Source organism: Podarcis muralis, chromosome 13 (genome assembly GCF_964188315.1).
Source record: "Podarcis muralis chromosome 13, rPodMur119.hap1.1, whole genome shotgun sequence".
NCBI classification, from domain to species: domain Eukaryota; kingdom Metazoa; phylum Chordata; class Lepidosauria; order Squamata; family Lacertidae; genus Podarcis; species Podarcis muralis.
Genome location: NC_135667.1, coordinates 26,937,777 through 26,950,837, shown reverse-complemented (window position 1 = coordinate 26,950,837; position 13,061 = coordinate 26,937,777). Strand labels below are relative to the sequence as shown.

The 13,061-nt window shown below is 40.9% G+C and overlaps 1 protein-coding gene across 1 annotated transcript; it reads left to right on the top strand.

The window, feature by feature from the left end:
* Positions 1 to 485: 485 nt before the first annotated feature.
* On the top strand, positions 486 to 8,740 carry LOC114582095 (vomeronasal type-2 receptor 26-like). Its single transcript, XM_077918293.1, has 6 exons — positions 486 to 745; positions 1,591 to 1,882; positions 3,104 to 3,970; positions 4,858 to 5,085; positions 7,073 to 7,199; positions 7,839 to 8,740. Exons 1-6 carry the CDS (start codon positions 486 to 488, stop codon positions 8,738 to 8,740), a joined length of 2,676 nt encoding a protein of 891 aa, XP_077774419.1.
* The last annotated feature ends 4,321 nt before the right edge of the window (positions 8,741 to 13,061 follow it).

The window sequence follows — 13,061 nt, the reverse complement described above, 5'->3', positions numbered from 1 at the left end:
CCATGATCCTTAAGCCACAAATGTAAACCATGAGTATCCCTGTTTCACATTCTTGGTAATTACTCTGTTCATCTTCTATTTCCCTTCCTGCTTCCTGCTAATCCACTACTTCTCTTTCATATACTTTGTATTTTTTTGGGGGGCAAGCTGATAGATAATTCTCTGAGAAAGCCTTTCTACCTTGGTATGCAAAGGACAAAGTTATTTATATCCATAGATGAAGAGGGTAAACATATGACTAGATTTAATAGAAAAAAGTATAGTTGTCACTCAGTGCTGGATGATAAAGTGAAGAGATAAAGAAAACAATCTGTTCAACGACACTGGTGTACAATGAGCCATTAATAAATATATGACTAGAGTACTGGCACACATATTATCTCACAGATCAAGCTATAACCAAGTGTAGCAGCAGAACCAACCACAATTTAAGGAAGATTGTATCAAAACTGGTCATAGTCTCAAATGATGCTGTAGATAGGAACATGGGAATCTATGTTCGGAGGGGACCTTTTGTCAACCGAATTGTGCTGGTGGTGATGTTGCTGCTTGTAATGCTGTGTCATACTGTATGCAAGATCCATTCTATTAATTGTTCCATATTTGATGATCCTCATCCTATTCCTCATGAATTTTACCAACCAGGAGAGTTTGTCATTGGTGGGATTGTTTCTCAAGTCTTCTTCCTCTATAACAACCTCTCTTTCACGGAGCAGCCAGCACATATATTGATTGATGAACCAATGTAAGGCATTTCCCCCTTTTGCCTCATATTCTATAATAGTTCAGATCGCAATGACTGAGAGCTCATCATTAAGCAACATTACGATTCATACAAATGATCCGTTATCTTTTGCTTCAATTGACTTTAACTTATTGTATATTTCTTGTTTGATTGAAACTGTTACAGAGTGCTTTTTTCATAGTAGATCCGTCCCTGAGACCATCTACTGCTTATCACCCCATTATTCAGGAAAAAATATATCAAACCACAGCTCACAGACAAGGTGGGTCAGCCAACAGTTACTACAGCAGAACCTTGGTTCTCGAATGCCTTGGTACTCAAACATTTTGGCTCCCGAACGCTGAAAACCTGGAAGTAAGTGTTCTGGTTTTCGAACGTTTTTCGGAAGCCAAATGTCCGATGCAGCTGTCGGCTATTGTTTCTGGGGTGTCAGAAGCCGCACCTTGGTTTTTGAATGTATTGGAAGTTGAATGGACTTCTGGAACGGATTACATTCGAGAACCAAGGTACCACTGTATTCAGCTCTGAAGCAACTACAAATCAAATTGAGAGACAGGGAGGGGCAGAGGGTGTGGCTCTAAGGAAAAGAAGAGGGAGAGAGGCAGCCATTCAGCCCTTAAATAGGGTGGCTCTCCCCTCCCAAGGCACCAAGTGCGTGCATGATTCAGAAGTGCTATGCAGACTGCCTCTTTCAGCCTGAACAGGCTTCATATATGCCCCATCGGTGGACACCAAGGTGGAATGGGCAGCGGAACAGGGCACAGTGGAACAGAACAAGTGGGAAAAATCCTTTCTCCCCTTGTTTTTCTGATTACTCCATTAAACAACTGTAGCTCTTATTACAGATCAGTACCTAAGAACTACCAGCATATTCTGGCATTAGCATTTGCTGTCAAAGAGATCAATGAGAATCCCAACATCTTATCAAATATGTCTCTGGGGTTCCGCATCCTCGATAGCTACTATTCTGCAAGGATGACCTATAAGGCCACCCTGAGCCTGCTTTCTGCACACCATAGATTTACCCCAAACTTCAAGTGTGACAACCAGAGCAATCTGATTGCTTTCATTGCAGGATGTGTCTCTGAAATCTCTGCCAACGTGGCAATCATTTCAGCAGTCCACAAGACTCCACAGGTAAGCTGTCAGTATAGAGGTTTGTAGGTTTCACAACAATTTCAATCAAACATTTGAAAAGTTCCCCTATTTTATTTTTGTTAGCAAACATACTAGAGGTAGGTCATAATGGTAAAATAATTATCAGATGAAAGACTAATGCTATTTTGCATTGCAGTAATAGATTGATAGTTTTCAGGTCATGGGCAGTAAAGTGCTGCCCTTTTCTTCATTGTCCTCTTTTGAACCTGTTTCAGTCTACCTGGATCTTTCTTAAAGGGAGATGGGAATGGGAGAAGGTCGAGGAAACTGGGTATAGTTAACCGTGAGAATAGGAGAATTATGGGAAATGATACATAATGAACTGAAAAAAATGTTTGAAAGTGCTCCCAGGTGAAATTCCCAGGTGTCAAAAAAGGTTATTTATGTATGCCACTACTGCGGCCCATGTTTTGTTAGCCCCCAAATGGAAAATGAGCGAAGTCCCAACTAAAGAAGAGTGGCAACTTAAATTGACAGAATATGCACAGCTTGCAGACTTAACATATAGAATAAGAGAACAAGAATAACATATGTTTAGAGAAGATTGGAAAATGTTTATTGAATATATGGGAAATAACTGTGTACAGCTGAAAACGCTAGCAGCATTAAGATGAATTCAACAGTGCAAATAAGTTTTGATCGATGTAATAATGGAATACTGAATGGTATAGTTTTTGTAAAATATGCAGGGATTTATGATATGCAAAATAAACCATGGAAAGAGAAGAGAAGTCATTGATATCTTAAGGATGTAAAAATGAGTACTTTAAATTGTAAAACAGAAAATTTAATAAAAATTAGAGAGAGAGAGAGAGGGAGGGAGGGAGGGAGGGAGGGAGAGAGAGAGAGAGAGAGAGAGAGAGAGAGAGAATGTGAGACTTTTTGTGGGAGGTGGACATTTTAAGCACTCTTCAAATGCCAAATATCTGAATGGTAATCACATCAAAGAGGGCAAAGACTTGCACTCTCTTGCTCAAGGAGTCAGGACAATATTGGGTTGAAAATTATGAGAAATGTATTAATGGTAAGCCCAATTCGAAGAGAGAATGAATTACTAAAGGGTAATAGGTGATGGTTAAGAAGAGGCTTAACAACTGTTTTTGTTAACTCCTGATGGCCTAGTAGATTCTAACTCTTAGATAGCAATATTTAACACACTCTTTTATTTTATGTGAAGGTTACTTATATTCTTTATTTCAGATCACTTATGGGTCATTTTTGAAAGCAAAATGTACCAAAAGGCTGTTCCCCTTTTTGTACCAGATGGTACCCAATGAAGCCCAGCAATACGTGGGAGCTGTGCAGTTATTTCAGCATTTTGGATGGACGTGGGTTGGGCTCTTGGCTGTGAATGATGACAAAGGGGACCGCTTTTTACAGACAATGGTGCCACTGCTTTCCCAAAACAATATCTGTTATGCCTTCATAGTAAGAATACCAAAACGTTCTTTTGTGGATGAGTTGATAGCCTTGCTTATACAGCGGCTGAGAAGCTTTCACATTATCACGGAGAAAAAAGCCACTGCAGTCTTTGTATATGGAGAACCTCCATCCTTTCAGGTTTTGAGAGTGTTGCTCTTTCTAGCACCTTTCTTGTCACTGCCACCTTTCAGTAAAGTATGGATTATTACATCCCACTGGGATTTTGCATCTCTCTCTGTTCAAAAGATTTGGGACATACAAGCCTTTCATGGTTCCATATCCTTCGCAGTTCACTCAAATGAGCCATCAGGATTCCAAAAGTTCATTCAGAAGATAAGACCTTACTGGAACAAAGAAGATGGGTTTATCAAGGACTTCTGGAAACAGGCATTCGCCTGTTCATTAAAAATGTCTAAATGGGAGCAGGAGGAGGAGGAGGAAGACGGAAAAAAAAGTTGCACTGGGTCTGAAAAGTTGGAGAGCATTTCTGGAATATTGTTTGAAATGAGCATGACTGGCCACAGCTACAATATCTACAATGCTGTCTATGCTGTGGCACATGCTTTGAATGCTATATATAAATCCAGCTCCAAACTTAAAAGGTTGGTCGGGAGACATGCATTTCAGAATATGCAACCATGGCAGGTAATTACAATTCCATAATTTAGCAATAATAACAAAATAGGCTAGTTTATGCCCCAAACATAATATGAATTCTTGAACTTACATAAAACAGTTGCATCAGGGTTTTTTTGATGTGTGTGTGTGTGTGTGAGAGAGAGAGAGAGAGAGAGAGAATTTTGATACATAGTGCAAACCACATAATATTATGGTGATTTCCCCCATTATCTGGAATCTAACAGAGAGAAATTACAGCCAGAAATAGAAACGGAACAGAAATGTTGGTCATTAGTTCTGTGCTTTATGATTTTAAAATGTTATGATATTTTAACAATTTTATGGTGCATAGCCATGAATTTATGAGTTGGTGATTTATTTATTTATTTATTTTTATGATCTTTTTTATTCAGTTTTACACTAGACATTTAATTTGAAACATTAGACATAACCATCAGCATTTAGGATTCTCTGAATCCTTAGACTTCCTTCACCTTTCCATGGTTTCCATTTTCAATCTTTTTCAACTGCATCATATATTTTCTCTATTTTTCTTAAAATAATCCATTTTTACCTTAGTTTTTTTGTACATTACAAGCGTTACTCAAATCCTGCCAAAGTTTTTAGTTGTTTACAATGTTCTCTTAGGTAGTTTGTAATTTCCCCCCATTCCTTATTAAAGTTTCTCTCTTCCTGGTTTCTGATTTTCCTGGTAAATTTTGCCATTTTGGCATAGTCCATCATCTTCACCAGCCATTCGTCTCTGGTCAGGACATGAGTTGTTGATTTATTAATACTCTTATAAAAATGAATAAATATACTGTCTGAAAAAGGGCAAGACTTCTAAGAGGTCTAAATATTAAAATTATTTCAAGAAACTGTTATTCCCTTGTTAACATTCTTTTTCAAACTAGGTCCATTACTTTCTAAGAAGAACCATATTCAACAACAGTGTTGGAGACACTGTGCATTTTGATGAAAATGGAGAATTAGTTACAGGTTTTGATGTTACAAACTGGCTGATGTTTCCCAATGGTTCAGTGGTTAGAGTGAAAGTTGGAAGACTGGAACCTCAGGCTCCTCCAGGCAAAGAGTTAATCATTAATGCGAGTCAAATCGTGTGGCATCAAAGCTTTAATCAGGTGAGTATATAAAAGTGAAATATTCAGTCTTGGCCAGTTCATCATTCTCTTCAGCTGATGAATTGCGCTAGTTAGCATTATTTTTAAATAAAGCAAACCAGAATTCCTTCTAATTTTTGTAAAGAAACTATTTTAAATTGATGGAATCAAATGTGTCTGGCTCAGATCTATTTTTCCAATGTAATGACTCAACAGATTTGGCCATTCATTCCAGTATTTTTCACTGAAGACTGAAAATAGCAGCCTGTAAAATATGTGGGTAGAGAGTCGCCTCTAAGCCTCCTATTTGTAGTCCCACATGTTCATGATGGCAACAGCTCCTTTTTTTGCCACCATCTTTAATTAGAATATCAGGGCTGCTTTTTAGTCTGCGAATGGCAGAGCATTCAGCACAGCTAAGACTGTGTCATAAACTGGTGCCATTTGCTGGTCATCTCAGCATGTCTGGAGAGGCAACAGAACTCTGTGCAGAATAATAATCCAGTGTTCAAACCATCTGGAGAGATCTATGCAGAATTCCTGAATCTTTCTGTTTGTATGTTTTTCTTTTGCTGTTTTTCAGTGTGTTGTCCAATGGTCGACAGTAGTTGGTATTTGTGCACTGAAGCTCTGGTTATGGTAGAAGCATCCCTAGAGCCATAGACAGCAGAACATAGGCAACAATCTCTTATGCTGATAAGCCTATGCTAGACATTTAAATAAATTGCATAGATTGCACACTCCGTTGATGACTTTGTAGTATATATATTTTTTAATGCATAAATATTTATGCATGCTTGCATAAATATTGAAAGCCTCCAGATCTCCAGAGGCACATTTGTATTTTTGGTGAGATGGAAGAAGAGGTCCCATAAAAGGGCAGACTCTATTGACTGGATTAGGCTGGATTAACAATATAGTTGGCTGAGTTTCTCAGGAAGTCCCACAAATGCCTTGGAGTTTTGGTGGCATATGGTCTAAGAATGGAGTCCATATAACCGACACCTATGCTGGCAAGGGCGGTCTGGAACATTTTGCTTCTGTATGCAAAATGCCTCCCCACTGCTGCTTCCCACTGTTGATGCTGCCATACCCCACCCCCTGCAGATTCAGGGTCCCTTCTCACCCACATGGGTGCCACCCATGCCGTCCACCACCACAACTGCACCCTCGCCTGTGGCTGCACCCATGCTGCTGCCACAACAAAGCAGCAGCAGCAACAGCAGCAGCAGCAGCAGCAGCGAGGGGGCAGCATTAGTGGTGAGGGCAAGAGCACTGTTGCGGCAGTGGTGGTGCCGGCATGGGCAAAGTTGCAGAAGGGGTGGCAGCAGTGCAATAGTGAGGGAAAGGATGGGAAGGGGAGTTGGTTGGATCTGCCGCCTGAGGTAAATTGGTTCACCCTACTTCATACAAGGGGGACGCGGGTGGCGCTGTCGGTTAAACCGCAGAACCTAGGACTTGCCGATCAGAAGGTCGGCTGTTCGAATCCCCGCGACAGGGTGAGCTCCCGTTGCTCAGTCCCAGCTCCTGCCAACCTAGCAGTTCGAAAGCACGTCAAAGTGCAAGTAGATAAATAGGTACCGCTCCGGCGGGAAGGTAAATGGCGTTTCCGTGTGCTGCTCTGGTTCAACAGAAGTGGCTTAGTCATGCTGGCCACTTGACCCAGAGGCTCCCTCGGCCTATAGAGCGAGATGAGTGCCGCAACCCCAGAGTCGTCCGCGACTGGACCTAACGGTCAGGGGTACCTTTACCCTTTTACTTCATACAAGCACCAGCCTTGTCTACTGGGATAGTTAGTACCAGTGCCTGAAACTATGGGATGCTCAGGGTTGATTGGTTTGTGCATTTTGGGTTGCCTGAGTTAACAATATTGTTGGCCAAGTTCTGGGAGTTGCAGTTGTGGCCCATGGATACATGAAAAACAGTTTAGAGTTTGGTCTCTTCTTTGGTCTTCAATGAAGCAAAGAAGATGCCTTGCTGCTAACCACACCTTCATATTTCCATGCAGGTGATGCCAGTTTCTGTATGCAATGATAACTGCTATCCTGGCTATAGCAGGAAAAAGAAAGAGGAAGAGAAATTCTGCTGTTATGATTGTGCTCCATGTCCAGAAGGGATGATCTCTAATCAGAAAGGTATAAGGGATAACCAATAAATTTCACAAAAGACACAGGGAGCATAAAATACCAGCAAAATACATAGGAAGCAAAAAACCCAATACCCAATTCCTTTTTGTTTGTTTGTTCCTGGTATTTCTTGCCCCTACTTCATCTTAAGGTCCCGGGGCAAATTACATAGACTAAAAATACAATTACAAAGAAACCATAATATACATATAAATATATAAAGTTTTAGTGCCAAATAAATCTCTGTGAGGAGGGAGTTTTCCCATTTTGGAGCCACCACAAAAAAGGCTCTTTCACAAACCACCCAATTCTGCCTCCATATATTTAACCACCTTTTCCAAAAAACCTGCCAGTAGCTCCTTAACTTTGATCCCAATATCTTCCCTCTCCTTCTCATGAATCACCCTGAATTATGGAATTACTGGGATACAGAAAAACACATAGCCGTTACATTACTACAGCACAGAACGATGTGCAAATTCAGAACCATGGGTACGCAAAAAGATGCAATTTCTATTTTCGTTCTTTCTAGAGCTAGTAAAAACAAAATCAAAAGCATACAAAATTCATTGATTGTTGTAACTGATTCTTACAGAAAGATGTAGTTCGGCATCTTGAAATACTTATTATATCTTCATTTTATTTCAGACATGGATGCCTGTTTCAAATGTCCAGAAATCCAGCACCCCAATATTGACCAAACTCAATGCATTCTCAAGGTCCTAAGCTATCTGTCTTATAAAGAAGATTTAGGGATCATCTTAACTATTCTGGCTATTTCCTTTTCTTTGATTACAAGTTTAATCCTTGGAACGTTTATCAAGCACAAGGCCACTCCCATTGTCAAAGCCAACAACCAGACCCTCACCTACATCCTCCTCATTTCCCTCCTCCTTTGCTTCCTTTGTTCCTTGCTTTTCATTGGACAGCCTGGAAAGGCCATCTGCCTTCTGCGACAAACAGCTTTTGGTTTAATCTTTTCTGTTGCCCTTTCCTCTGTGTTGGCAAAAACTATCACTGTAGTCCTGGCATTCATGGCAACTAAACCAGGATCCGAGATGAGGAAATGGGTGGGAAAAAGACTAGCAAACTCTATGGTCTTTTCCTGTTCCTGCATTCAAGCAGCTATTTGTATAGTTTGGCTACTTACTTCTCCGCCATTTCCAGATATGGACATGTACTCATCGAGTGGGGAAATTATATTAGAATGTAATGAGGGTTCACCTGCTATCTTTTCATGTGTGTTGGGATATATGGGTTTCCTTTCCATTCTCAGTTTCGTTGTGGCTTTCCTAGCCAGGAAGTTACCAGACAGTTTCAATGAGGCCAAATTTATCACTTTCAGCATGTTGGTGTTTTGCAGTGTTTGGTTAACTTTTATTCCAACTTACTTGAGTACCAAAGGAAAATACATGGTGGCTGTGGAGATCTTCTCCATCTTGTCCTCTGGTGCTGGATTACTGGGTTGCATCTTTTCCCCAAAGTGCTACATCATTGTGCTGAGGCCTGAGCTGAATAGCAGGGAACATCTAATAAGGGTGAAGAAGTGAAGTAATCTAAGTTCATCCCTTCTTTGTGCTCTTATATACCCTTCACTGGAAATCGTGTCCTCCAAATCATGGAGAGCCACTTGTTGTGGTGAGCTCACCAAACTGCCTTCTTGTTGCTGGGGCAGACCCATTTGGATGACCTCCTCACCTCATTGGTTGCCCCTTTGTTGCTGGGGAAAATTTTCTGTTGGTTCGGGTTTGATTGGCAACTAAGGGGCTATTTCAGGGGCTGCACAAGGCGAAGTACTTTCCTTTTCGCATTGTGCAACGGATCTCCCTCTCTCCCTCCCTGTAATTTAAGGTTGTGTTTTTGGCCTTGCTATGCCTGCCTAGGGGTGGTCTGTTTTTGGAGCAGGGGCCCGGTAGGAATTTTGCCACTTGGTTGATTGGCTGGTGCCATTTGGTTTTTGCCTACCATGTAGCAAATCATCACAACTTTGTAAGGTTGGCAGTTAGGCATTGGTTCATTTTTGGTGGAGGGGATTATGGATTGGCTGTGCCTGCCCTTCATTTTTGTTGCTGCTCTAGAGAATTCCGTTAATGGAATCCAGGGGCTCAATTTACTCTGTCTGATCCCCTCTCAGGGGTAGGGCCATGTCAGAGTTCCTAGGAGCATCTGGGGTAAACTAAGAGGCAGAAATCCACCTCTGTGCTCCCCCAGTATGTTTTCACTTACTGACCTCTGGAGGTTCCAGTTGTGAGTCCTGTTCCTGCCAGTGCAGGTTCAGGTAGTCTGAACCAATGCTAAGCAACCACTCACACATGCTGTAATCAATAAAATTGTGGCCAAAATTAATGCCAAAAATCTTAAACAAATATTCTGTGTCCTGTGTGATTTATTTTGGAGGGGGTTTGGGGGTCTTCACACGCAAATACTGATGCTAGGGATCTCATGAGAATTTGGGTATGTTTAGTAGATCATTATCCCAAGGCCAGAACTGAATACGAAGAGCAACTAATAAAAATAAAGATAAAATAATGTAAGCTCATCTCTTTAGCCAGGTCTTAGATGTACTTCACTGGGAATAATGGTCTTGGTTGTATTTCATGAGGGTTCAGCAACAAATGCTTACACTGGGGAACAACTACTTTCTTTTCAGCGGAGGCTCGGCCCACCTGGATTTGGCATTCATCTCAAGACTGTTCATAGACACCCTGCCCTATGCTGCCTGTAACTACGTCCAGTTCCCAAATAGGAACATTCATCTTGTGGACCAGGACAGGGGACCATACAGCAGCTGTAGCTCCTTTGAGAATGGAAAAAGCTTCTAGATTCCTCTCCTCCTTCCATGTTGCTATGTTAGCTGAAAAAGATGCTGCAACTATACTGGCATGATGTCTTTTCCCCCTCCAGGGGTCATAGGTGTGGCATCCTGCATGATGGAAGAGGCAGGAAATGACCCCATCTGTCATGCTGAGGCTAGGGGGAGGACCTCCCCTCCACCATGGTCATGCCATGCCACAACTGCTTCCTTGCCACAATTCCACTGGGAACAGGGATTTTTGGCCCATGGGCCATATTCCCATATGAGCAACCTTCTAGGAGCACAGTGAGTGCCAGAGTAGAATATGGGTAGAACAAGGATTGTGAGTCTTACCCAGGGATAGAGGAGAAATTTAGTTTAGTTTGCATTTAAAGGTCAACCTATCTAATCCACACTTTCTGACGCAATATGCAAGCAAAACACAACTATCCTTCCAAATGTGTGTGTCTCTGAATTTTGCAATTCAATTAATGTGTGTAATAATGCATAGACTAGACTGAAGTGTGCATACATATATTAGTGAAGAGAATATACATTATGCATTATATTGTGGAACATTGCATTGCAAAAATGTTAGGCAAACTTGCATTAATAATGGTACGTTAGGAGAAATACATACAACCCGCCCCCCCCCCGACAACATGAAGAGCTATATACCAACATAATGCTGAGCCTCAAATTCTCCAGGCTGTAAATGAAGTTAAACCTCAGCTTTCACATTATACTAATTTTGAGTGATCTGTGGTTAAACTTAAATATAGTCCTGGGCAAAGGTAACCTGGGGTTACCAGGCAAATTTCCACAAACTAGTTATTATCCCTCTAAGAAGAAAATAACTGTTCTATAATTTGAGAGGAACTCCTAGCGGTAACAAACTTCAAAGACCAGCAACACACTGGGGAAGATAGAATCATAATTACTGTTTTTTTAAAAGTCTTCCTACACAATTGACAACCGAAGCCCATTCGCAAGATCAACAAGCAACACCTGAGGACAACCACACATATTGTTAAGAACAGGATCTAGGCATAGGTAAGGCGGTGCCATTTTTTCCCTATGATCATTTCCCCTTTATATGCTGCCATTGCTTCCACAAGATTTTTCTGTCATGATTTTAACCCCCACCCCAATATAAACTATGTGAATCCCAGTTCTTATCCTCTCTTCTTGCCCATTTCATCTTCCACTTCCCAGTTTCTTACTGTGAAAAATTAGGCCACATTGATTAGTTATTGATTTGCACATTCATTGCTGCACACTGTCTCACCCTCATTTGGACAAGCTGACTGAAAATCCCCAAGGTTACACTTTTTTTTTACACTTTAAAGCAAAATAATAGATACCTGTACATGAAGAGGCGTGTATGGCTATTTTTTAAGAAAAGGAAAATGTGTACTTCTCAGTCTCCCTTTGAGAATACAGTAAGGCAATAAAAAGAAAATTATGTACAGGAACACAGATTGACAAGGAGCTACTTTTAACTATAAGACGGGCACACAAATTCCCTAAAAGACCCAATGTAGCAACGGAATCAACCAAAATTCAAGGGAGACTGTGGCAAAGCTGGTCCTAGCCTTACAGGATGCTGTAGATGGAAACATGGAAATCTACATTTGGAGAGGACTTTTTGTCAACAGAATCATGTTGGTGGTGACATTGCTGCTTATAATGCTGTGTCATACTGTATGCAAGACTCATTCTATTAATTGTTCCATATATGATGATCCCCATCCTATTCCCCATGAATTTTACCATTCAGGAGATTTTGTGATTGGGGGAATTGTTTCTCAAGTCTATTTCCTTTATAACAACCTCTCCTTCTTGGAACAGCCAGCACAGGCCTTGATTGAGGAATCCATGTAAGATTTCCTTCCTTCCTTCCTTCCTTCCTTCCTTCCTTCCTTCCTTCCTTCCTTTTCTCTCTCACCCCCCCCCCTTGATCTCTCATTCTATAATAGTTCAGTTCTCAGTATCTGAGAGCACATAATTAAGTACCATTAAGGCATTATTTATTGTCTGAAGCTGCAACACATAGCTAGCTACCTTACACAGGGACAATCTAGGGTTTATGTTTGGAAATTAAAACACCATGGAGAGGGGCCCACAATCAAATCTGACTCCCTAATGAGAGTATGTGTGTGAAGAATATGTTTTTAAGAATAGTCTTGTCACCATGTATTATTAATATTTTTTAAACTGCACAAGTGAAATATCATAGTATATGTTTCTTGAAAAGTAATTTCTGAATTGTCCCTCAGGCACTTTGCACTCTCTTGACATAACTGGATTATGGTTTTCAAATGCAGCTGAGTTTATGGACGGTTGGAAGTCTCCCCTTGGCACCTTTTGCTTGCAATATCTTCTCTCATTTCATCTGCAAATGGTAGATGCATTTAAATTACAGCAATGTGTCCCTGGCTTTAGGAGATTAAATGATCCATTAGTTGCTTGCACTGATATTTCTTCAATGATTGAAATGGTTGCTACAGAGGTTTTTAAGGCATGTTCATAGACACATAAAGGTTCAATGGGTGGACAAGGGAGAGGCACACATTCAAGGCCCACTCCCAATGTCCTCGCATGCCTTCCCAGTCCCTATGTTGATTAATAAAGCACAGCCCATGATAGTGAGAGGTGTTCTACTCACATTCAAGCAAACATGAATAACATGTCTCCTGCAGAGCTTCCCCACTCAACACAGGGAATGTTAAGGGCTGAGCATTTGAGGCAATGCACACAGGTCATTGAGGCAGGGCTTGGAGGCACACCCCAGACCCATGGATAGAGTACTTGCATGGTCAGGCATTAGTGAATACCAAGAAAGTTACTGGAGAGACAACAGAAGAGGCTTGCTTGTCTCTTCTCAGAGGTTGCTTTCAAAAGCTAGGAAGTACCGTACATTATATACGTCAAATCTATTTTGGGCTAGCACTTGTGTTTGTGTGCAAAAGGAGTGAATTATTGTTGTAAAGAAAGTGAACCTAACAAATGTAAGGAGCAGCATGTTAAGCTCTTGAATAATCCCCAAACATTCTGATCATTCAACTATTCATCAG

Bases quoted from the DNA above. Each gene is read 5' to 3' on its own strand.
- LOC114582095 (XM_077918293.1), top strand. From the start codon at position 486: ATGGGAATCTATGTTCGGAGGGGACCTTTTGTCAACCGAATTGTGCTG. The intron at 746-1,590 runs GTAAGGCATTTC...CTCTTATTACAG, and splicing joins ATATTGATTGATGAACCAAT to ATCAGTACCTAAGAACTACC. The intron at 3,971-4,857 runs GTAATTACAATT...TTTTCAAACTAG, and splicing joins AGAATATGCAACCATGGCAG to GTCCATTACTTTCTAAGAAG.